Source organism: Sinohyriopsis cumingii, unplaced genomic scaffold (assembly GCF_028554795.1).
Source record: "Sinohyriopsis cumingii isolate HCF-2022 unplaced genomic scaffold, ASM2855479v2 utg002187l, whole genome shotgun sequence".
NCBI lineage: Eukaryota > Metazoa > Mollusca > Bivalvia > Unionida > Unionidae > Sinohyriopsis > Sinohyriopsis cumingii.
The window spans coordinates 403,489-431,108 of NW_028316149.1; the positions used below are offsets into that span (position 1 = coordinate 403,489).

Here is a 27,620-nt window from a genome sequence, read left to right on the forward strand (position 1 = left end):
AGCTGTAATTAGAGAATCCAGCTCTCCATGGGCATCTCCAATAGTTTTGGTCAGAAAGAAAAATGGTACCGTCCATCCATGGGCAGATTACAGAAAACTGAATGGTGTAAAGGTGGATGCTTTTTCTATACCAAGAGTGAATGAATGCCTTGATGCAGTTACGGTGCAAGATTTTTCGGTACGTTAAACCTTACATCAGGATACTTTCAAGTGCTTGTTAGGGACAAAGATATCTCTAAGACTGCATTTGTGACTAAGCATGGTTTGTTTTGAACTTACAGTCGGTCACTGAACAAGTCTGAATGAAACGGTTGCAAATAAGGAGCTGCCTTCCTTGCAGTAGAAGAGTTAGTCATGGTCCAGTTCCAGCTCAGAGACAGCAGTATAATCATGTTCAAATAAAATGATGGACAAGGTGGGCAATGTCATCACTGGCCCCAGCAGGATAATGGGTGTGTCCGTACAGGCGTTATGAGATGGGCTACAAGATTCAGCCAAGGCATCACGAGAAGTAGCAGAAGTTCTAAAGAGCAAATTAAAATGTTTAATGAAATGAAGGCAACCACTGAAGAGTTGCTGCAGATCATCAACGAGAAATCATATGAGAGTGATGGATTGATAGACTGGATGAACCTGGTGGAGAACAGAACAAAAAGCAAAAAAGATAAGAGGGGAGGAAAAATAGTAGATGAGAAAGATTCAATGAAGAGGAGAGATGAAAGGCAACATCATACACATTCAATTAACATCACAATATTGCATATACAAAGAGAGAGAATGAGAGTGATTTGTTTTTTCTGTATCGCATCTAACTGGCTCTTATGCTAAAATTCATTTAATTTTGGCCTCTGTTGAAAATCACAGCCCTCATGATTTTCACAAAGAATGATCCTGAAATTTACAAATAAACAAACTTTAAAGAATATTTATTTAGGGTCTTTACAAAGTAACTGAATTAAGTATTCCCATGTAATATATTTTATGCCAATGATTACAAAATTATTCTGTTTAAAATGTTTTAATTAATGTGCACAAGTTATTTTCCATAAATTTGATATTTAAATTCTTTATGCATTTTGGATGATGATATTCAATGTCAAGTTCAAATTTAATTGATCAATGGAAAAGTAAATAGGGTTCATATTGTACACACAGGTTCAGTTGTTAGGAGTTACATGCTCAGTTTCTTGTCATATGGTTACAGTTGTCACACTTATAATTATTTCATCTCATCTGTTGATGGTTTATACTAATTGACTGTTTCATTTAACTGCTGTATTATCATACTGAAAGTCTTTATTTGTGTTCTTGTGGTTTATGGATATAGCAGTTAACAATTACATTTGTTATATAAAGTGATCAGCATATTTTTACATGGCTAGTTATATGTATGCATGATTTGAGCTCTCAGGACACAGTCAATACTCACAATGTTTTCTGTTTGTGTTGTTATGTTCATTGCATAAGTCAGAATCAATTATATATTTGTTTAAAAGGTTTATTTTTCAACAAGGGCAAAAATATTGTATTGTACTTTTTCATGTTTGTGAGGACACTTCACATTAAGCAGAGGGTAATGTGAGAGTTTAGCATGATTACAGCAGTGTTACATCTGTGGGGGTTTTAAGATGTGATGAGCATGTTTTAGAGCGATCAGCAATAAAATTCGTTGGCAGTGAATACAACCAACTCTAACATTATAAATACCTGTATCAGTTGTATAATTTTTTACTGTTATTTTGAGCCTGCATATGGCAATTGTTTTCCTGCTACTTCTTATTCTAATGCAGTGTGTGACCTCATGCAGTGACCTTGCTAGGGATCATTTCTGGGTCATCCATAGCTTTCGATTCGTTTTTTCCAAAATTTCCTAAGGTTTGTAGAAGGCTTTGTTTTTATATTTCTCCACAAAGAAATTAGGTACCATGTGAGGTGAGTATAGTTCAATGAATAATGATTAAGGTACTGTACAAATTACATTGTTCTTCATTATAAACATACAGCTTTAATTTTCATATAGCAAAGATTACCTGGCCATTTGAATGTTTAGTGATTTTAAATTTTCATTATTTATTTTTTCAACTGGTGTAATTGAGATTTTAGTTTTAAACCCAACTTATATTTTTCTGTTTTACTGTGATATTCAACATTGTGCCAGTAGAACCAAATACGATGATAGTTTAAATTATTTTTAATTATTAAACATATTGTTTAATTACATATTTACATCTGTTTTTGTTGAGTTTGATTAAATTCTTTTTGCAATAAAACTGAGGAACCTAAAATCAGATTTTGGTTATTCAATTAATTTTAAGATATGTATGCATGCATGTATTCATCTGATTGTACTACAATTACAAATAACTATATACAATCACAATGCCGATGTCACTTGTACACATGCTACTGAGGGACATCACAATATTGGTGATTTTCAATTACAGTTGCAAATACATGTACACTGTAATTGTAATTAATTACTCAATTACACCAATTATGTTGTAATTTAACCCAGGTCTGCTACACATATGTATGACAGATTCCTCTATTCTTGGGAATATATGTCACCTGCGTGTATACCTGGTGTAAAAGAGTGACATAGAGACTATGTTAATGCATATTTATTGGATATCAGTATAATAAACATGATGATAAGCAAAAGATGCACACGATGGTAGGATAACTGTGGCTATCATTCCTGATTTCATTTGCTGTATAGCACAATTTACCCCTCTCCTGGAGCCACAGGTAGCCGTGTCAGGTCTAATGCCCTCATCTTTACAGATCACTCACACATTTCACCACTGCATGTAATGGTCTCCGCTCAGTCAATTTAGGTATGTGAAAAAGCTTGCTGGTAGCCTCCCAGGCCATCCCTCCATCAACTATACTTGCCAGCATGTATATGCTATCATTACTTAAAAATGGTGTTAAAACCCACAAACCAAACCAATCCTCTAACCCGAACCCCCAGGTCCTGTACTAGGTTTCCTGGCTAATGGCTTATATGGAAAATGGAAAAGGTACCACTCACCATGAAGCTATGTTACAAAGTAGGTTAGCATGAAACAGAGGATGATTGAAAGCCAAAGGGTGCATAAGAAAGCAAAAAGCAAGCATGCTGTAAATTGTATATAATTAGCATGGTTTTTATGTCATGAATAAATGGTTCAAAAATGAATCTGTTGCAAACAAAACCCAATCATTATGTGATTTCCTAACTACAAACAATAATATATTCAACATAAAACATGCACTTATTTTTCAATAAAGCGAAAAGAATACATGTTGTAAGTATTAACAAGTGAATCATGCTGGCAGGTAAATTTCAAGTCATACTCTTTAGAAAAGTATATACAAATATATTTTTCAGTATTTCTTTCCAAAATGTTTGTCTCAATCATGCCATGCTAGTCTTCAATTTGTTGAGCACTTTTTATGAAATTTATATTTCTATAGCAATTAGACTGAGTAAAGATTATAATGTATTATTATATTTATTATGTTTATTACAGCATTTAAACGTCATCAAAAAATAACAAACAAGAAGTTATGAATTTCAAGTCCAATGAAATTTGTCCGCAAATGAATATGCAATATACAATCCTTGTGATAATGGTCAAATTGCAATGGAATGAATATACTTCAAGTTAGATATCATGAAGTCATTTCATGTATGTGGTTATTAAATAAGATAAGGCCATATCTATAAACCAAACATAGGTTAATATATCACAACATTTATATGTACACCCACACAAATGTATGTATTCATCTACTCGACTCAGGATTTTTCTACCTCTAGTTTAGATTTTTTTACTTTTATGACCACCAAATTCATGGACAATTGCTTTCAAACCTTGATAATTCATAGCATTTTTGTTGTAATTTCAAAATTAGAGATGATCAAAACTTAAGTAAAATAGATACTCATTGTTAGGAATTTTGGCAAAACAAATATCTGTCTGTTGCAATATTTTCAAGTCTGTAAAGCGCTTAGAGCTTCTAAAGATTAGGCGCTATACAAAGTCCTCATTATTATTATTATTATTATTGTTAGTAGTAGTAGTATTTATGAAATTTATATTTCTATAGCAATTAGACTGAGTAAAGATTATAATGTCTTATGATATTTATGTTCATTACAGCATTTAAACAGCTTCAAGAAATAACAAACAAGGAGTTATGAATTTCAAGTCCAATGAAATTTGTCCGCAAATGGATATGCAATATAACATCATTGTGATAATGGTCAAATTGCAATGGAATGAATATACTTCAAGTCATATATCATGAAGTCAATTCATGTATGTGGTTATTAAATAAGATAAGACCATATCTATAAACCAAACAAGTCAATATATTACACAAGTTATATATACACCTATACAGTATCTATGCATTCAACTACTCGACTCAGACTTTCCTACCTCTCGACCTTTATTTACTTGTATGACCAGCAAATTCATGGACAATTGTTTTCAAAACTTGACAAGCCAGATAGTATTTTTGTTGTCATTTCAAAGCTAGAAATTATCAAAACTTTAGTAGAATACATACTCATTGTTAAGAATTTTGGCAAAACAAATCTATGTATGTTGCAATATTTCCAAGCCTATACTGCTCTTAAAATTCAAATAATATATTTAGCTGTTAAAATCATTGTGTTTGAAAACCAATAATCATGTAGTAATTTAAAATAACCATTTATAGCTATAATTTTTGTTTAGTAACTACAGTATTATTAGTAATTATAACAAACATTAGCACCTCAGCAGCACACTTCAAATCTCAACATACTTCATTCATTTACCAAAACCAAGAACAATACAGCATTGAGCACTTCAATTTATATGATCAATACAAATATATAAATCAAATAAAATCATAGCATTACATTGTTTGCTAACTAATGCTACCCAACAGCTTTAAACTAAAAACAAAGTTTAAGAAAAATATTCTCATGCTTTTATTGAATGTCCATTTATATGGGACATACAGAACATTAAAAAAATCTTCTAAAACACTTAAGTTGACATACCTTTCAATGGCAACATATTTCAAATGTCACCCATGGTGGCCATATTGGATGTCATATTGACTTAGTTTTCATGTTGCACTAACTACATATGATAATAAGTCTTCTCTTGAAAACCCTACATCGATACAACTTTATGTTAGGATGAGTAGCAAGAACAATATTTCACAATAGCTTCATCTGGGCCATACTGGATGACAGAAGAACACAATTTGTTTGTGACCAACTACACAGCATAAGTCTTCCCTTGAAAACCCTATGTTAATACAACTCTCTATTTAGTATCAGCAGCAAGAACAATATTTCACAGTAGCTGGAATGAGGCCATAATGGATGATAGATTAGCACCATTTTCATTAGGCCCAACAATATATCAAAATATTTTGCAGAAAACCGCATTTTGATTTACTTTCTATTAGAGATACAGCTGCGATAACAATTTTCAAGTTGGCCAACATATTTAGGGTCAGATCAGCACCATTTTATTTAGGACCAACTAGAGATCACAATGAGTTTTCTGGTATAAAACCAAATCTACGTGTCAGTTATCACTTAGAATAAGTAACGAGAAGACATGATGTTAAAGTATAACCATTTTCAACAGGACCAACAATACATCAAATGAAGTAACCAGGAAATTGACAAGATTCTAACAAGATGGTCATGCTGGATATTTTTTCTAGTTAGTATCACGTGACTACATGTTGGAATGTTTTCTCTGTGTGCAAAATCTAGCTTTTTTAAATTGATATGACAGCAGTAGGTTTGTGGCTGTTCTTGGAATAAATATTGAAAATTATGTGTCATCTTACTGTTTTTCACAAACATGACTTTTATTGAATATTTTTGCTATTTTGTACAACACCATTATGAAGGAGGATTCTGTTGGTGTCGCATGAAAATTTGACCTCTGATTGTCATGGACGTATTGGCCGCTAGATTCAACTGACCGACATGAAAACTAGAGAGTACAAGGTCAAATTTTGTCAACAATAGTTTCCTCTCTTCTATCAATAAACGAAAGACATAATAAATGCTTCATTTGCAATTTTTGAGAAGATGAAATTTCTTCCAATTGATTCTTACTAATAAGGATGAATGTCATGCCATTTAATTTTGCCAGGCTTATTAGTAAGTAGCTACCCCCAATGTGGTTTATGTTAATTCCAACTTTTTGATGGACAATGCGTTATGATCCATACCCAAGCATATATTTTTTAAAAAAAATATTAAGATGTAGTGGGAACGATCAGAGGAAACTTTGACCAGCTGATTTAACTTTTTGTCTAGGAGTATGAAAAAGATTTAGATGGTGGCTGCCAAAACGGCTAAATGTTTATTGGATGTCATTTTGATCTCGACCAAATTGACACTGCAAGTATTTTTGTGAAAATCCCATGCCAATATCATCTTCCATTCCGAATTTCAAGATGGTATTTTTGGTGGCAACGGTGGATATCCAAGTGGCAACATTTTCATTTAAGATCAACTAGTGTTGTTCCGATTGTCAATTATAATCAATCATCAGTTGCTTGAGAAAACCAATAAGATAATAGTGACACTCCATAATCGATTGTTGTGAAGGGAGGATACTTTTAAATTGTATGCGAAGCACAAAGGCTAGTACAACTCCCAGCCAGTAAAGTTGATTTGAATTATTAATTCCCTTTACAACTACATATATAAAACCATAGGATATTCCTTCCATAGGTGCAAACTTTTATAGTTAGGAACATAAAATCATGATTACATGATCAAGCTGTTAAATTATTGAGCTATTAAATATAAACACATTTTGATGATTTGTTTCAGTTTAAATGTAGAATCCCTTGTAGTATTTGTAAACAATGACAAACTAGAAAACCATGTCCTTCTATACTCTAAACTTAGACTCATCACATTTGAATGAAAGGATTTTGGGGGGTTGCTACAGTATTTCAGTTACACATACAACATTAGCCATAAAAGGTTGCGTTCATTTAACAAAGTTGTAGAAAAAAAAATCAACACACAATACAATAGAAAAAATGTAATATCATTATCAGGTTAAATTATACATGTTATTAAAAGAGATTACTCTTGTACATTTATTAACATCTAGAACCCTTGATCAAAGATATAACTGTATAACAAGCAAATAATACAATTTGCTTTTAGCAACTAATTATAATCGATTACCAGCTGGTTAAGTGGAACCAATTATCGATTATGAAGATCTAACCACTTCCTATCACTAAGATCAATTATATCTTGGCATGTGTGTGTGTGTGTGGGGGGGGGGGTGCGAATATGATTTTTAATGTAGCTGTAACACTTTTTCAGTCGTATCTCTACGATTTCTGCAGTGTGGCAGTTTATAGTGATGTCTAGCACTGGGGTATCATGCCGCAGACATGTAGCATGATGTTCCACCCAGTCACATTATCTTGACACCAGTCTTAACACTAACCTCTTAATGCTGAGTGCCTAGAGAGGCAGCTGTGAGTACCTGTTTCGTAAGTTTTTGATATGACTTGGCCGAGGTTCGAACCCACAACCTCCCATTTCTGAGGCGGATTCTCTAACCAATGGGCCACCAGAGCAGTCTGATATATGAATGTGTCAGTAAACTTTCGTGACAATGCTCTACGAAGTTTAGGAGTAGCACCAACTGATGTAAAATGGGCCATCCCGTATTATCTGGTTTATAAACAGACCAGCATAATGCTGTAAAATAGTAATGCCAACAAATTGACCAAATAAAATACAAGCAAGGCCAACAAGGACAGGGGGAAATGGGGATATATCCCTGGGGCCCTTAAGGGGGGCCCAGGCCAAACAACACGTTTTAATTTTATAAAAGATTTTATATCTTTTATTTTTCAACAAGAAGTATGACAGGCCCAGATATTTCTCACCCCAGGGCCTGTGATCGTTGTCTACGGCCCTGAATACAAGCAATGTCATTATTTTCCAGCCCCACCTTTATGTCTTCATTTACAATCTGTGATATTTATTAAATGTTTCCTGGCTTTCAAATACTGAAGGAAATTACCTCTCCCCCTAACTTTTTGTTCTACTGTAGAATAGACCTTGATTTAAGAGTAAAAATGCTTGAATGGTATTAAAGTTGTCTCATCAATGGATATCATACTTCAGAAATTCTGTATTGTCATACGAGTCATACTGGAAGTGAGCCACCAGTACAGTGTGGTAAACTATATGAAATGAATGTATGAGGTACTTACCAGTACATTTCCCTGTCCTATCTGTATGGCTGTCTCCTCAATGACAGGTTGTTTTCTTTCATCACTCACAAGGACTTCTGAAGCTTTATGACTTACTGCAGAAAAAAAAATTGTCCCAGCTAATTAGCAATACACCAAGACACTGAATCTGAATGAGGTATTTATTAAAATCTGTACTAACTAAAGATTACAGCAAAATATGTCTGGGAACAATTCAATTTTCATGCGACATCAGGGGCTCCACTGGTCTAACGTATTTCGAGAAGCTCTAGATAAGACTGTTCTTTCTTGTTCAATCTGCCAAGTACTGCGAGCATCTCAGAACGACCGTGGGGGTGGGGTGGGGGTGTTTTGAAATAGCTTGTATGCTGAACAAGATTTTAGGCTACTGGACTCAACCCCAATTACATGTAATAAAAATCAACTTACTAGCAGTCAGACTCACAATATTGCATTTAAGTTTGTTTTATTTTCATAAAATTAGTCCTCACATTTTCAAACTTAATAAATCTGTAAATAAAATATATACAGGTGGGTGGGGTGGACATTATTGTTTTTCTTCTTTTTCCTTCGTAACTGTTTTTGCCACCCAACTAGAAAATTATATGAAGGTTCTCTCATTTAAGTGGGGGAAGGGGAGAGTACAAAAAGTATACTTGTATCTAAGTTGATAAAGGTTAAAAAGTTATGATTTCTCTATATATCGTAAATACCTGGCTACATATCTAATTAAAACAAGCACACAAAAACCCAGAAAAACATCATATAAAAACTGCAAAAAAATTGCTAATTTCATGCATCAATTCCAAATTTCGAACTTGACTGAAATAGTTGGCTCTAGCACTGTTATCCGATGCATATTCCAAATATACGTGATTTTTATTAATAATATGGCCTAATAAAATTAAAAATAATAATTAAAAAATATGTATATATTAAAAAATCCAGAAATCACAACCAAATATGAATAACCTGCTAAACGACACATCATATGACGAATCTGTATCTAAACTATCCCATTAAAATCTCGTTTCTAGCTTATGATTCCCGGAATCTTGGAACGCTAACTACCAATGATTAATTACACCCCAGCCTGGAAAGCAATTACACAATTATCCAAGTACAGATAGAACTACACCCCAGGGACTAATACCAAGTCTACCATGCCACTACTGAAAATTAGATAGTTAACCCAACACTCTTAAGGTATGATCTAGATAGTGCCAGTCTATACAGAACATATGCAGTTACAACACAACACACACAAACAGTACCACACTAGACTTAATGAATATAGCAAGTCACTCAAAAATAATAACAATAACGAAATGGGGATGGGAGCGGAAACTTTCACCCTGAACTTTCGCAAAGGGAAAACGAGTACAATCCTAAGTTTCATGCATGTCGGGTTCAAGGCAGGAAAACAATCACAAGCGCTAGTGTTTGCAAGTATTGACCTGAGAATGGAAACCGACTTGCGTACCGAGTGGGAATGGAGAACAACTCAGAACCCGCATGCAGGGACAACTCGAAATATATGGCGTAACGAAACAAAGATCAACCCTGACTGAAAAAATGAATAAATAAACAAAACCACCACCCCCGAAAAAAAAATAATAATAAAATTAAAAAGTTGATATTAAAAAAATGAATACAAATAAAACAATATCACATATGAAATCCACAAATTGGAGGACGGGGGATACATAAATCACAAACCATGACCTTTAGAAACGAAAAACAGAGCGACATCTCCAGCTCTTTACAAACATCTGCTGGAACTGGTTATGGCTGCCAACATAACTAATAAACACAGGTTATTGAGATAAAGAGTCAAACAACAAAAAAGGTGCTCCCACCCCATGGTATGAGAGGTCGAGGCCAAGGAGACAGAGATTTACATGCCCAACCTCCCTGTGGAAATAGAGACCCAGTAAATGATAAACAAACTTGAGATTAAATTGCAAATAAAGTATAGCAAAGCATAATAACAGCAGGTTGTTGGTTTCAAAACATAAAATTAAGGGTATGAATCAGCCAAGTCCGAAAGAGGGAAGACCCCAAGATTCTAACGTTTTTTATGTAAATGAATTCCTCCTGAGGTTGGTGACAAACAGGACAGTCAGCCAGTGACTGCCTAAACCAAGACTGTTGAAAATAAATTTAGTAATTGAACAGAGGAAAATGCGGCTATGGCCTCAGATAAGAATCAACAGTAACAGGATGGGATAGAAAACATGTTACGGCAGCGTGCAATAGTTGAGAAATAAAGCAAATCAAATAGGAAGTCAACAGACAGAATTTACTGAAGGGAAATTTAAGAGTAACAACCAAGGCCTAGTGAAGTACTTGGACCAAGCCTTCCAGAAGGAAATCGGACATTTGATATGCAGGTGCAGAGCCTGTCCAGTATAGATAAAAAAAACGGTATAGTTTTAGAGAGGGAGAATTTCGAGGGGAAAACCAAAAAAAGGGGAGAACTCTTACCAAGCTCCACTCGAATGAATGATATTGTCCCTGTTCAGAATAAGAATGCTTATTGCAAACTTTGACAGCAGAAGACAATAGTCAGTGCTCAGGGTATGAGGAATGGGAATCCTCCATCGAGGATGAAGCCTCATGGAAGAAGGAATAATAGATTTGATTGGGCCTGAAACCTCTAACCTCGATGCTGATCAATAAAGTCCAGAAGAGGAAAACATCTCAATCCCATTCAAACTTGGGTGAAATGCAACAGAGAGAAACCCCTCCCCCAGATCTAGCATGCAAATATTAAACACCTCATACACGAATTCGAAAACAAAATGTCACAATACTCGCCTATGAGAAGGAAAAACACAGAAGGAACAAGATATATATGACAGACCAAAAAACAACATACAAAAATTGGGAAAAAATGAACTCAAACAAATAGACTCGACCGGAACACAAATGGATATGGATATATAATCAGAAAAAAATGAAGATACAAAAAAGGACAATGGAATCGGGAGAAATAAGGAGTGATAACTCAAGTAATGATGAAACAAATAAAATAATAAAGTGACTTGCTAAATATGGCCATGCAAAAAAAAATTAATTTGGATAGACAAAAAAAGAAAATAGCCAATGTTATAAACACATCATGCCAAACTATAATGAAAATGGAGGGACCAAACCTCTGGATTGCTAGCATTAATATAAATGATATTAACAATGACAAAATATAATGTTTAATAAAAGAAAGAAATGGTTATGACATAATTCTGCTACAAGAAACACCTAATATATAGAAGGAAGTAAAAGCCCAAATTGCAGAAAAAATGAATGTGATAGTAATAATAAACAATAATCAAGAAGAAAATAGAGGAGGGGTAGCTCTAATCATGAAAAGAGCTGAACATATATCATGGGACCAACTCCAAGATGTTTTTAAAGAGAGGATGATTCACATAAAAACTAAGGATTGTCATATTCTAAATGTTTACCTACCTGCTGCACTGCTTCGGTGGCCTAGTGGTAAGAGCATCCGCATCGGATGCGGGGGGTCGTGGGTTCGATCCCCGGCCGAGTCATACCAAAGATTTATAAAAATGGTACTAACAGCTGTCCCACTTGGTGCTCAGCATTAAGAGGTTAGTGTTAGGACTGGTTGGCCTGGTGTCAGGATAATGTGACTGGGTAGGACATCATGATACATGTTCGTGGCATGATGACCCAGTGCTAGGCATCACTATAAACTGCCACACTGCAGACATCGTAGTCATATGGCTGAAACATTGTTAAAGCTACGCTAAAAATCCAAATCACTCTCACACACATTAACTACCTGCCAAACATCGGAAAATAGTCTGTGTTGATAATTGGGCAACATATATACAAAATTATAAGATTGAAAATTTTATCATAGGGTGGGGGATATTATAACTCGTTGGGGTGAAGAAATATACAGAAAAACAGAATTAACACAAACCGATCTGCTACTCAAAGAAAGGATGAACAGTATAATAAGAGGAAATGAACTTCAAGATGTTTATAGGAAACTAAATTTACTAATAGAATTTATGATAATGGCTTAAACCAAGAAAGTAAATTGGACACATTTATATTGCACCCCTATTAATGGAAAACACGAAAGACTGTCAAATCAGCTTTTGCAAGTTCTCAAACCATAAGGGAAATTTATGGACTTGGATGAAAATGTAATAGGACTGTATTAAAGGGACGAAACCAGGAGGGAGAAAGGAAGAAGCTTAGATAAAGTAAGAGAGGGAAATACAATATACATAGAGGAAAAAACGATCTTAGAATGAAAAGGAATTTATTACGAATTGCTTTATATTCACAAAATATCAACACGGGAGAGATAATACATATCTATATAACATACAAAATGCAAGCAAATTTCAGATGGTACTAAAGAGCGATGTGATGAATTTATATCGGATGGAGAGATAATAAAAAATAGCCTCCATCGCAAAATGGAAATCACCGGGGACTTATGGACTAACTGAAGGATTTTATAAGAAAATTGAATAAGGAAATAACACCAATCTTATAATTGTTATGTAATATATTTATTTTGTTGGGGGTTTTTTTTGGGGGGGGGGGACTGACAAAACCAATGAGGATGCGATCAATAATTTTATACAATGAAAAAGGAGATAGGGATGAACTAGCAAACTCTGGACACATCTCCTTGCCAAATGTTGATTAAAAATTTCTCAGTAGGATTTTATCCTACAGTATAATATATAGTATGCCAAACTTAACAGCAACAAATCGGAGCTGCAGAGAAAAAGAGTGGGATATCCCAAAAAACATATTGAACATACAAACCATGATCGACTTCCTAAATATTACCAGCCAAAAAGGGTGCCATTGTACTCTTTGACCAGGAAAAATCTTTAGACAGATTAGAACATAACTATTGGGAAAGTATTAGAAACATTTGGGTTTGAAAACATATGAAAAATTGGACCAAAATCCTGTTCAATGAAATATTTCCGAAAGTACAGGTGAATGGTGTGACAATGGAGAAAATTGATATCAAAGTTCAGCAAGGCAGGAACCATTGCCCCCTGTTAATGCTATTATATGTAATAGCAATAGAATCCTAGGCCACAAGATAAGAAATAACAAACATTGCAGGAATACTGTACCAGATCTGAAATATGAACTAACCATGCTGATGATGGTACCAATTTCATCACATTAGACACCTGGAAAAGATATTTGAAAACCTTGGGAAGGCATCAGGTTCTAAAATTAATAACAAGACTTGGAATTTTAATTATAAGGAACTGGAGGGGAAATCACCCCCTCCCTATTAAAGATGAGGTCAAGGCCCAAGGTGTAACCTTTGGGGGGGGAAACAAGTATAAGAATACAGAGAGAACAAGAATATGGATAGAAGTATAAGAATATAGAGAGAAAAATAATGGAACACATAGACATCTGGGCACTTATGCTACTCAGCATAGTGGAGTGGGCCCAAGTGGCAAAAACTATATGATGATATTGATCGATTTCAAAAATAGAAAGCTCTAAGAACTAGACAAGCCAGTTATATATTATCTATGGAGCGGAAAACTGCACTATTTACCTAAAGAATATATATATATATAAGCAAGGAGCGGGGAAGGATAAATTCAGGTATACCAAATTTACTGGTTGGGCTTCACTCTAAGGAATAGACCAGATGTATACAGAAATAATTCACTAACAGAACAACTAGAACTACCCAGAGGGTAAAGACAAATAAAAGAACTCCTGCATAACAACATATGAGAAGCAAGTGTGTGAAATTGATGAAAAGCACATGTACTAATGGGTGAGGGAGGACGCCACTAAAAACATATTAAGAAAAGTTGAACAAAGAAATTAGGAGATTATATGGGGGTATGTGTGAAAAATGGGGAGGGGATAAATCACTCAAAAGACAGACTATGCTCTTTAAATATTTGAATGATGTGTGGCTGACAAGCGAAATTGTGTTTAACCACTACGTGATAAAATAAATTCCCATGTGTCCGAAATGTAGGAGAGAATATTTTACAAATACAGACTTAATTACTCCGTGGAACAAATATAAAGCAGAAAATGAAGAATATAATTTATTTGAAAGGAAGGTATCATAATAATTTACTGTATCTATACCGCAGTCTAGATAAGACTACAACACAAAAATTGATTGAGTATGTAAGTACATGTACAATGACACTGAGGTGTGAGAAAGTAATTGGAACAAATAACTTTCTTATAGATAAATTTCCTCCCATAATCCATAGGAGAAATGACCACTGTGGGAGATGGGTTCCGTTTAACTGCCCTGCCTAAGGGGTGGTGCCAGCCAGTGCATGGGCTGGATGCTTCTCCCTTCACATGTACTGGGCTCTACAGGTTTTTCGGAGGATAGAAAATATATATAAAGAAACAACAAATAATTGAATGGTACACTCCTCACAATACTAACACTTAACACCTGGGAAATCCACTATAGTTTAACTTCATTTTAACAATCACTGGATAGGTACAAAACCGCTTTTTTTAGAAGAGGGACAGGGGAACCATTCATTGGGAGAGGTATCGAGCGTAAAAACAACAGGGCTATATAATATGGTGATACGCGAAATGGACACGCCTGTGGACGAATCCGAGAAAACACTGGCATAAAGCACACAGATATTCAGACAGACAGACAAGGGAAAGCCTGTGTTTCTGTGTTACTTAATTTCGTAATTGGTTGATAATTAGTTGTGGTGGTGATTTATCTATATAATGGTAGACAGTCCTGATTTAGTTAGTTTGTGATCGCAGGCTGGGGTGGGGATTTCCGTTTGGCATAAACTCTTTAATAGAGTTATGCACGCCGCCCCTTCTGACTACTCTTTTAATAGGTTGTAGGTGGGGTTAAGTTAAATGTGATGTGTTTTGTAGGTTTTATTTTGTAATGGTAATTAGTCTTGTGTACATGTTGGTTGTTATTCTGATGGATTGGTAGTCCATATTTTATTGTTTCTAATTTGCACGATATTATTTATGTATTGAATTAGCTCATTATATAAGTTTTTATCCTCTATGTTGTCTGTGTACAATGATTGTTTTGTCTGGAAATTCCCTACTAAATTTTTTATTTTCTGTTTTATGGCATCCCTTTGTGTTTTTGTATTTGGACAATATAAAATTAGATGTCGTTTGCTATCGTACTGAGTGTTGCATAAGATACATGGTGGTATGGATGTGATGATTTTCCTAAAGGAGGCTTTTTCTCCTGTCCACCATGCATCGTGTAGGTTAAAACATAATCTTGTTTGAGTGTTGGTGTTTTTTTACTTTCCCGATTTCTCCCAGATTCATTTCCAGTTTAGGTCAGGGTGTAGATGTTATATTTGTGTTTTGTGTTGGTTTGTATAAACGTTGTGTAAGTATCCATATGTTTTTTTCTTCATGTAAGCTCCATATTCCTTTGTTAGTTCTGTATTCTATGATTGTGTTTTCTACTTTATATGTGATGTCTGGGGTATTGAGATTCTTGGTTACTTTGCTATTTTTATATATTTCTTGGAAATTATTTAAGATATATCCAAATAAATAAACAGATATATATTTCAATGGACTTCCGTCAAGGTTTTGTAATTATTTAATTATGTTAATGATGTCTGCTGTTTGTTTAATTGCAAGAATAGGGATGTTAAGCCCCCCTTTCTCGTTTTCCCTTTGTAGTGTCTGTTTACTTAGTTTGTGTATTTTCCCATTCCATATGAATTGGTATATTACCTTCTCGAGTTTCCTAACGTACTACGAAGCACCTATCAAAGACTAAGGAAACCGCAAAATCGGATGTCCCAGATGTCCTTAACGAACTTAGTAATCTACTAGGACACCGGTCCTAGATGTCCTTAACTAACCGTGTAATCTGATAGGACTCTAGTCTCTTGCTAAATAAAGTATAAATAACAATCAGTCCCTAAAAACATTAATAAATAACTTAAAGAGGCAATATCTAAAAACTTACAAATAATATAACGTAGGAAGTACACCCTAAAGACCTCGACTAGTAATACCAAAATAACCTTGACAATCTCTCTTCATACATGATTTTTACTAACAACCTCTATAAACATCATAGAACACCCCCCCCCCCCCGTTTAAGAACATCTTGAAAAACTAAATACAAAACGCAAGAAACACCAGGCAAATGCAACAAGAAACCAGCGATGTGAAACAGCCAGAACTCTGTGATTTGTGATGTGATTTTTTATTTTTAACGTAGCTTTAACAATTTTTCAATCATATTGCTACGATGTCTGCAATGTGGCAGTTTATAGTGATGCCTAGCACTGGGGCATCATGCCGCAGACATGTAGCACGATGTCCCACCCAGTCACATTATCCTGACACCAGGCCGACCAGTCCTAACACTAACCTCTTAATGCTGAACGCCAAGCGAGGCAGCTGTTAGTACCATTTTTTAAGTCTCTGGTATGACTCGGCCGGGGATCGAACCCACGACCTCCCGCATCCGAGGCGGACGATCTAACCACTAGGCCACCGGAGCGGTCTCCCGAGCTCTCCTTCCCACTAATGACAGCCAACCATTCAACTGTAAGGGACCTTTATGGACCCACAGATTGAGGCCAAACTATTAGAGTTTCTTGAACCCATAAAAGCCTGGGGGAGGTGGCACCATTCCCTTCCCCAGGAACAACTAGCAGGCTGCGGTGCAGTCAGAAAAAGTGGCACATGCACAATTGTGCACACGTCACTATAATTAAACTCAACAGCAACAGTGTACTGCATATCAAAGTCTATAACACTAAACTCATACCATATGTTACTGAAAAGGTATGTTTTAGCTATATGGGCTCTGTCGATAAGGTTAAAATACAGCGAGCTCCACAAACGTAATTGTTATTTTAGTTTGTTTAGTACATTTAGGTAATTTAAGTGATTCGTGTTTTTACCCCAAAAAATGCCTAGTGTTTTAACGTGTCTATTTAATCAGGTGGTAGACCTGGATGGTTTCAACGCCTATTCCCGAGTAAAAATATTTCGGTTGTCCCATTCCTTATCTGGGATCCGGATGCTTTTCCAAAGTTGTAGTATTCTTGCATTATATGTTTATATGAGGTCATGTCTTTTATAAAATTGGTACATTCATCCGTGTGCTGTAGGATCTTTATTTCCTCTTTTAGGTTAGGAATATGTGTCCCTCAGATTTTTTATTGCTCGGTATTTTGATTATTAGTGCTTCGATGTACATTACATAGAGTAACATGGATCAAGGGCATCCCTGTCTCACCGATCTCTCTATCGGGAATTTTTTTGTAATCGTGAAATTGGTTTGTACTACTTGTGATATGCTGTTGTGTAGGATTTATATCCACTCTTAATAAATCGGTCCAAAATGAAAACGCTTTAGGATTTCAGTTATGTAATTTTGTCAACCCTATCGAAAGCCTTTTCTTATCAATTAGGATCATCGCTCCGGTGTCCTTTTGGCTCTCAATAAAGTCTATGTTTGTTTTGATTCACGAGGTGTTGTCTAGAATATTTGTGTCATCACCTCCACATGTTTGATTTCTATTGATTATATCGTTAAATGTAGTGGTGGTTCTACTGGCCAGTATTGTACTGTATAATCTGTGTTTATTAGAGTGATTGGTCGCCAATTTGTTAATTCATTTTCATTCCCTTTGTTTTTGTAAATTAGCGTGATTAGTCCTTGTTTCATGCTTGGGGGACATATCTTTTTGTTTGAAGATTTCCTTGAAGATCTTACATAATAATGGTGCTAGTAGTTTTTGGAAAGTCTTATAGAATTCAGCGGTTAGGCCGTCTAATCCCGGGGATTTATCCTTGTTTAGTTGGTTGATTGCATACAGTATTTCTTGTTCTGTGACTTTTTTTTTCGCATAGGTCAGTATTCTCCTGGCTTAGTTTCGGAAAGATTACATTTCCCATGTAAAGTGTTATATTTGATGTTGGTACTTTTTGTGATTGGTATCGATTTGCATAAAATTTATGTATTTTTCTTTTATGTTTTAGGATTTTTTCTTCCTCTTTTAATTCAATGATGCTTCATTCAAAACCTTTTCTAATCTCCTCTTTCCTATATAGGTGCCTCCCTTCTTCGTAAATGTAGTGGAATTTCCCTGCTCTGAGTCTATTTCCTATTTCTTCTTTTTCTTTCAGTGTATGTAGGACGCTTTTTGCCTTTTGTATATCTTCATTTGCGGATCAGGATAGTGGATAATATCATGACATTGTCTCTCAATGTACATTTTGTTTTTTGCTATGGAGAGTGCATATGATTGGGAGATTTTCTGAATGGCCTTTTGTGTTCCCATTCTTCTATTATATTAGTGTAGTGTGTATCGTGGTTGATCAAAACATGAACAATTTCTTGCTGATATGTTTCCAACTGTAGTAATTGATTGTTTAATGTCCATGTCCCGTTCCCCACTTGTGTGTGTTTTGGGCTTGTATTACCACTGAAATAGCATTATGGTCCGCTAGTTTAAACGGTAGGATTTCAGAGTTTATTATATTTTCCTTGTTTTGGTCATCTACATACATTCTGTCTAGTCCCTAGGCTCCATCGTTTTCATAGTGATATGTAAATTGATTCCTTTTTGGATTTTTGAATCTGTTAGTGAGTATTCCTCTATCAGGTTGGATACGGTGGGGGCAAGTTCTTTGTCAGATTCAGACATTCCTCCCCTCCGGTCCAGGTCTAATATAGTGAATTAAAATCTCCAGCTATCAACATGTGTTCGAGGTTGAATTCTCTTAGGTATTCTTGTAGGGTTTAGTAGTAGTGTCTCCTATGTGTTTTATTTCGTGGTGCATATATGTTAATTATGTGTATGTTGTTGATAAAAATGTGTAATACCCTACCTTTTAGTGTGTCGGGTATGTTGTTTTTTGTCCATTTATTATTTTTTTATGTTCTTATTTAATATAAAAGCTATCCCTGATCTTGGGTTAATTAGATCTTTTTGTACTATGAGTGTAGCATCCAAATTGTTTTCCAGGTATTGTATTACTTGAATGTTTATGTCATGCATTTCCTGTAATAGGATAATGTGAGAATTTCTTGAAAACTGTATGAGTTGTTTGCCTTTATCATGGTTTGGTCCATTGCAATTTAGAGACAGAATGCGTAGTGCTTGCTCCATTTAAATAGAAAAAGTATATAAGTGTTACTGAATGTTTATTCTGCATTATGAGTTCTGGTATTGGTTGTTTGTGGTGGTTTGTTAGCGGTTATGGTTTTTGGTTGGTGTTTTAGTTATTGTTTTGTATTTTGTTGGTGTAGCGTTTTGGTGATCCATGTTTTGGTTATTGTTATATTTGTGTGCTTGGTTGATAGTGCTGCTTCTTGTTGTTGGTGCAGCTTCTTGCTCTTGTGCGGGCATATGAGTTTTGCTGGTTGTTGCACGCTGATTTCGTGTGAGGTTGCTTTTGACGTTTTTGGTGGGGTCTGAAATAGGATATCTCCTCTTTGTTGTTCCTTGTCATATGTTTTGGGGGCCTGGTTTCATTTAATTTGGATTGCTTGTTTTTCTTTTCTTTTTTTTGCTTTATGTTTCACAGTTCTACAGTTTGGTAATTTGTTTCAGTCACAGTTCCCTCATTTGGTTCTACAGTTTGGTAATCTGTTACGATCGCATTTTCGCCGTCTGCCTCCGCCTGAGGACCATCGTGCTCATCCTTCAGTGCTGCCTCCTCCTCACTCTGCATGGCCTCCTCCTCCGTTTCTGGTGCTGCTGGGGTCTGGGGCTGGTCTACGCTGACAGCCTCCTGGTCCGGCCCATGGTCAGAATCCCCACCATCGTCGTAGATGTGTCCGAACAAATCATTATTTGTCGATACCGCTGCAGCATATGTAGCCCGTCCATATGCCTCTTATTAAGGGCTCATTGAAGACTTCTAGGCCGCTTTTTATTTGCATTCCTCTATTCTTGTTAATAATGAGAATAACATTTCTAACCCCTGTAACACAAGTTATATAATTTTTTTACTTTTATTTGCATAATATTTATATTAATATAAAGTAGTATTAAAATTAATAATTATGTTATAATTTAAATTCATTTTACATATATATGTATAACCATGTTATTAAATATATTCTTATGATAATGATTTTATCACATTTTCCTACTTTAAGTTTGTTTATTCTATAAATTAAAACAATACTGAATTGTTTTTAAATTGTACTAGGGGACATAACTCAAATTTAACCCTTCGTGTTGGGGTCTTTTTTTGCAGTAACACAGTTTGCATTTAATAATTGGATACTGCGTGCCACTTAAGCAATTAAAAACTTGAAATTTACGCGATTATGTACAATCTTGATTATTTTATCAATTAAAAATATAAATAAATGCATTATACATAATAAGAATAAAAATAAAAAGTCATTAAAACTATTTATCTCTATTTATTCATAACGTTCCACCAATCAAAATCAAATTTTGATTCCCTAATATAACTTTCCATTTATGATTAACACAGCTAATATCCTAATATGGCAAGATATCCCAACACATAGTTCCTTTAGTAATGGTATCATATATCTGCCTTGTGATAAATCCTCCAAGGATTATGCATGAAAACCACATAGACAAAAAGTAGCTCAGCAACATTGTACTACTTAACTCCCACCCACACTTATATCAAAAGAGACAGCAGACATAAATATGGACTACACTCAAACTTCAATTCAGGGGCCCCAAGTGGCTGAGGGGTCTAAAGTGCTCACTGTTGCGGATCACTGCCACCTCACCTCTATCTGCGTGGATTCAAGTCTCAGGCTTGGCCCATGTGGGTATGTGAGAAAGCTTGTCAGTAGCTTCTCTTGAGTCGGTGGCTCTTTCTGGGGTTATCCCGGGTTCTTCCTCCACCTTTGATACTGGCCGCATGTATAAGGATATCTTGTGCTGAAAAATGGCATTAAACCATACATCAACAACAACAACCAAATTCAATTCAAGTGGTCATCACACCATAATATGGACAACACTCCCACTTAAATTCAAATGGAGAGGACAACACAATATGGACAAGACTAACACTTTAATTCCAATAGACATCATAACACAATATGTTTTGACAGAAACTGTGTAAAGTGCATTTGGACCAAATATATATGTAAAACACACCAATAGGCATGCTACTCAGAGTTCTGACAATCTATTACAAAATGGAGTCCTTAAAGTATTCACTAAAAATAGTGATCGATTGATGACAAGCAGGGTACAGTGTCTAAAAGATGCATGGCCAGAACATAAGCTTCATTGGCCTTTAGCAAGGTGATCTAAGGTGAAGGAAAAAAAGATTTTAAACTAAAATATGCAAACCCTACCTTGACTGTGCTTTATGGGAAGTTTCTTTTCGGAGCGACCACGACCCAGAGAACGCATCAACCTACGTATCAACCTTCCTGAAAAAAAATTAAACACAGATTGGACTGTCTCTTAAATGCAAAACTTACCTAGATTTTGTATATGCAGTTGATTGCTGCTAGAAATGGATAGCAAAACAATTTCTGGCCATGACAGAAAGTAAAAACAATTATAAAGTCTCCTAAACCCATCAAAAGAAAATATTAATAACTCATATAACTATTTAACTTTCAACATCTATATACACACACATAAACACATATTTGTTTTATGGGAAACAGAAATAGACAAGTCCCTTAAAGATGGGACAGATTGTGCCATGGAGACGAATACCTACATACTGGTATTTTAGTGAGGTGTAAAATTCCCTATTTTCTTGAGCAATTTGTTTTACATAATTTGTTGTAAATATTTAATATCTGAGTGAATATTTTAGTCTGCTATCTAGATGTATATTAAATTGCATCTCTAAGAGATAATAATAATATTAATGAAGACTCACTTTACAACATTAGACAACACATATATAATATGATTACAAAAAACAAACACCATGAAATAAAAATTTAAAAAACTCATGATGAAAATATTTATGGTAAGAAAACATTATAAGGTCTTTAAATCTATTTTTGCCGCCAGAATAGATCTGTTTTAAAAGTGCTCTTGAATAAAATCACTGTTTTTTATGTCCAAGTTTGGTGGGCAATTCATTGGTAAGTGAAAAAAATGTCTAAATGATTTCATTTTCATAGTGGGAATAATGAGAATATGAGTGTAGAAAGAAGAGCATAAATATCTTGCTGGTGTGTACACATGGGTGAGGTCGGATAAGTATGTTGTACTGGAGCCCGTCCGTGAAACGTAGCACAAAGAACGATTTTTTGTAGAGGACAATGACAAAATAGAAGGTGAGGAGTCAGCTGTGAGTTTGAAGCAGATGACTTCTACTCACTTGCCAAAAGGGGCCCCGAGTGGCCGAGTGGTCTAAAGCGCTCTCCGTTATGGATCAATGCCATCTCACCTCTGTCTGCGTGGGTTCGAGTCTAGGAGTCGGCCAATGTGGGTATGTGAGAAAGCTTGCCAGTAGCTTCTCGTGGGTCGGTGGTTCTTCCCGGGGATTTTCCGGGTTCTTCCTCCACCGTTAATACTGGCCGCCATGCATAGCCTATCATGTGCTAAAAAATGGCGTTAAATCCACAAGAACAACAAGAACAACAACGCTTGCCAAAATTAAGGATAAATAGAATAAACAAAAGGAAAGCCCTCTCCAGGTCAAGCTCGTCACATGAGAGGGGCAGTAGCGACAGAGAAAGAGAGCCGTGTAACTATATACGAAATTAAACAGGAAAAGACGATAGGGACAAAATAAAACTGACAGCGAAATGACAACGAAAACAGCAACAGAGACAATTTCAATAGCAAAAACAACAACATTACAGAAAAAGAAACGGAATCGCAATTAACGGAAAACGACAACAGAATCGAAATAGACACAGAGAACACCAAAGACCAAAGAAGCAAAGATAAGACTGATGACAATACATCAGAAGTAACTACTCAAACATCTAAGAATTTGGAGCGGGGATTCAGTGCCCCCTCAAATAAACAATACAAATTAAGTAAATATAAAAAAACACATTCAATTAGAAACTAAGTTAAAAATGACCATGTATAACCAAAATGCGGCAACCTGGAAGGAAAATGAAAAACGGAAGCATAAAACTTCCGCATTTCATCTAAAATGCAAATGGGATCAACAAAGAAAAATTAACAAAACTATGCAATGAAACCAACAATGATGTCTTCTTTATACAAGAAACACATAATGGTTTCACCAGCAAGTTAAAAGCATTATACGAGAATAAAATGAATGGAGTTTTTATTTTAAATGATTTTAAGGGAGAAGATGTGAGAAGAGGGGTAGCAACTTTCATAAAAAATAAAAGGGGTGTGAATTGGAAAAAGTAAAACGAGGAGGATTTTTTAACGGTAGATTAATTCACATTGTAATGGAAGAAGTTCACTTTTTAAATGTATATCTGTCAGTGAATAAATACCGCAAACAACAATTTTTGGAAAACGTCTCTAAATACATGGAAAAATACACCATGGAAAATTTAATTTTAGGGGGAAATTTTAATTGGGTGGTGGAAAATATAGATATAGTACGGGAATTAACCACCAACGACATAAGGTTTAAACCAGAGTTCGAATTCTTTTTAAATTAACATAAAATGGTAGACATATATAAAAAAGTTTAGTTTACTAAGGAGGGAATATACATATAATTACAAAATCAATAAAGGGAGCAAACTGAATAAAGTTTTTTGTACTAATGTTGAAAAAAAGTTATATAAAAATGCAGGCATCAAGGACTTCAAAAGTTCAGATCACAATTTAATATATCTAGAAATAACTTTAGAACATAAACACAAATGAGGCAAAGGGAACTGGAAATTAAACAACAAAATTCAGGAGGAGAAAGTTTTCACTGAAGAAATTAGACTAGAAATTAAAAACTTTATAGAAAAGGGGAACACAGATATTCTAATTGAATGGGATAAATTAAAAACTACTTTTTTTAAAAAAAGCCATTGCATACTCAAAAATCAGGAAGGAAAAACAAAAAGATGTGATTAATAGGCAGTTAGGAAAAGTAAATACAATTGAAAGAGAAAGAATTTTAAAAGATATACTAAACAAGATTTTAGATGAAGAAAATAAAGGGAGGGCAATACGGGCTGGAAAATTCACTGCTATATATATATATAAAGCGGATGGACCGTACAGAAGAGGAGTTAAGGAGGGGGAGTCAAAAATATGTTGAAACTCTTAAAAATAATGAGGGAAAGGGGGTAACTGACAGGAAGGAAATTTTAAAATACATCGAAGAGTTTTACATTAATTTTGTATACTTCACAAAAAATTAATACCATTAGAGGATTATTTATAAGGGATAGGTTGTGAGATGATATCATCAGAACATAAGAACTTGTGTGACGATTTCATCTCAAGCGAAGAAGATGGAAGAAAATGTGACTATCTGGGCACCAACGCCACTATGTATAATGGAATGGGCCCAGGAGGCCAAAACATACATGTATTCTAACACAGATTATATTTTAAAATCTACAGAAATAGAAAATGCCACATTAAACAAAATTGACAATGATATTATTAATTTTATATGGGATTATAAAACATACCACATAAATAAAGAAACTTGATATAGAGCGAGGGAAACAGGAAGATTAGCACTAACTAATCCCATTTTAATTAAACATGCTAATATTTTAAATAAGTTTTAATGACTTAAATCTGAACCCAACCTACCGTGGGAAGGAATATGCATATATTGGTACGGTTTTACAATGAGAAATTGGAGATACAACAAAATAATATTTTTTTGAAAACTTGAAATACCTACAAAATTTAGATTTATTAAGGAATTATTAATTAAATATCGTAATAAAACGGAGGTATGGGAAAAAGAAAAGAAAGATACATACCAATGAATTAGAGAAGAGACAACACAACAAAAACAAACAAGAGCAAAATAGAACAAGAAAATTTAGTAGTTAACTGGGAAAGGGCCTGGAGGCACTGGAATAAACTAGGACCTCTGAAAATTTAAAGCCTCTGCTTCAAATACATGCATATTGCATTGTTGACAGTAGAGGTGGCAGTGAGACGGCACATGATCAGAGTATCGCCAAAATGTCCACTGTGTAAAAATGCCCCCCTTTAGTAAGTACCACACTATGACACAATGTGATAAGAAAAAAGAAGATAGAATACAATTAACTGGGGAAATATGTAAAAAGCGGATTTATAAAAGAGAAAGAATTTTATTTTTAGACGGGAATATCGATAAAACCACACTGTATAAAATTACGGATTATATTATAGGAATAATGAGGGCCTGTGGGCAGATAATTGTAATAAGTAGATAATAATGAAACATTTTAGTAAAGAACTGGTACCTGGAAGGAGGTAGAATATGGAGGGAAAGGGCAATGGGAGGAGGAGCTCTTGCTAGCCACCCACTAGGGGTGTGATACTGCCAGTGAGCAGGCCAGAGCATCCACCTCATCCCTGGACCCGTACATGGAACCTACAAACCACAGGATCCAATTCAAATTTTAAAATTTAATTTTTTTTAAAAAATTTTTTTAAAAAAATTATAATATTATATAATAACGTCTCTAAACCTCCAACCAAAGTAATATTTATTATGGAACCTAAAACCATTTGATTAAAAACTACATAGAACTTAAATTTTTAAATCAGCAATATTTTTTGGAAATGAAATAAAAATCAAAGTAAAATCTTTTCCCAAGATATAAATATGATTTAAAATCTTTAAAATTTCTTTTTAAATAAATAATAAAAATAATAATAAAAAAATTAAAAAAGGGGAAAAAAATTAAAATTTTTTAATTTGAATTAAAAAATTCCTAATTTATAATATTATAATATATTCTAAATAGGAACCCATACTTATTAAATCTTCAATTAACACTTGAAAATTCAAAAGACTCCTATAATGTCATACTTTGGAAAATCAAAAAAAAAATACTATCTGAAATAAGAAACTATAGCGAATCCACAGGGAATATATATGGGGAAAGTACAATGCGATGACATCACGGGGCTGCATCACAAGGCGCTACGCGAAGTGGACAGGTCCAAGAAAGAGTCCTGGAAAAACACCCCATATAGAGTATAAACAGACCAAACAAATACATACAGTATAACCCCCACTGACTATCTTCCTCTTCTCTAGCTATACAGCTCCCGCACTGTATGGTCAACCAACCTATATTCTTGTAGTGTCTTAAACAATTTTGGAAATTTCTAAGAAATAGTTTAAAGAATTAAAGAAGGCCTAACTCAAACCAGGAGAAATACAAGGAGAATAAAGAAGTGTGAACCTAGAATCAAGCACGGCCTGCCTATATATTTAAAGAACCTATTACGAGGAACGACACAGATTAACACTCAAATAAAACAACATAATTTTTTTTCTCTTAAACTAATATAACACACCCTTCCGATCGCTAAAATTCTAAATTGAAAATAAATAAACGGATAAATAATATAAAATATATTACAATGGCTTCTAAATTCAAAGAACTGAAATAGGACAACTGGGGGAAAATCCTGACTTATACTTGCTGTCTCAAACATACAGAAAATATAGCATACAAACAATATAGCACTAACACAAATAGCAAACACTGAGACTTAGGGGACCTTTAGCAAAGGTCACACAATTGTCAGGGAAGGGACTCCGCTGAAGGTGAATAAAAGCAGGCTCGGATGAACAACACTATAGATAACACTAGGAAAAAATAAATACCCCATCAAAAATTAAAACTAAAATTTTTGATAAAATTCTTTTTTAAATAAAACATAAAACATATCTGAGGGGGAAGCATACAAACATACAATACTTTTTATATTTTTGGGGAATGGGGGGGGCATCTGTCTGGTGCCCCCACCCCAAAATAGAGTAAAACTGACACGATATATTTGTTTTAAAAGCCAGGAAGATTTTAAAAAAACACAACTTAATAAAACAACCTTTGAACAAAATAATCATAAATCTTAAATATTTCCAGTTGATACCAAGATTATTTAGTTGTAAAAAGTTGATTGTCCCAGGTCCTATTTTTCATGCAACTCCACTTGCCAAAGAAGAGTCTTTTTATAAATGTGGAGACCCATCATTACATTTTGGTGCAGGCAGGGTCTTTTATTTTAATTCTAGGTCCAAAAAAAAAAAATTAATGCATAGTTAAAATATATCCCAAGTCCAATGAATTCTTAAAACTCGGCTACCAACTGAGCTACCAACCCTTCCCAAACACAATGGTCTGCCACTTTGTATGTATGCTGTATCCTGCAGGTTGCATATGCACTTTTCTCTACATTGGCTTTTTAATGGCGATTATTCAG

At 34.6% G+C, this 27,620-nt stretch overlaps 1 protein-coding gene across 1 annotated transcript in view; it reads right to left on the reverse strand.

Annotated features, from left to right (window-relative positions):
• LOC149770957 (uncharacterized) overlaps window positions 1-27,620 on the reverse strand; it is a 139,537-nt gene that overhangs the window by 97,314 nt on the left and 14,603 nt on the right. Inside the window, exons 4-5 of the mRNA XM_089948941.1 lie at window positions 21,620-21,697; window positions 8,266-8,360 (exon numbers count right to left, since the gene is read on the reverse strand). Coding sequence (XP_089805067.1) covers window positions 8,266-8,360; window positions 21,620-21,697 — 173 coding nt within the window. The remainder of the gene's footprint in view (window positions 1-8,265; window positions 8,361-21,619; window positions 21,698-27,620) is intronic.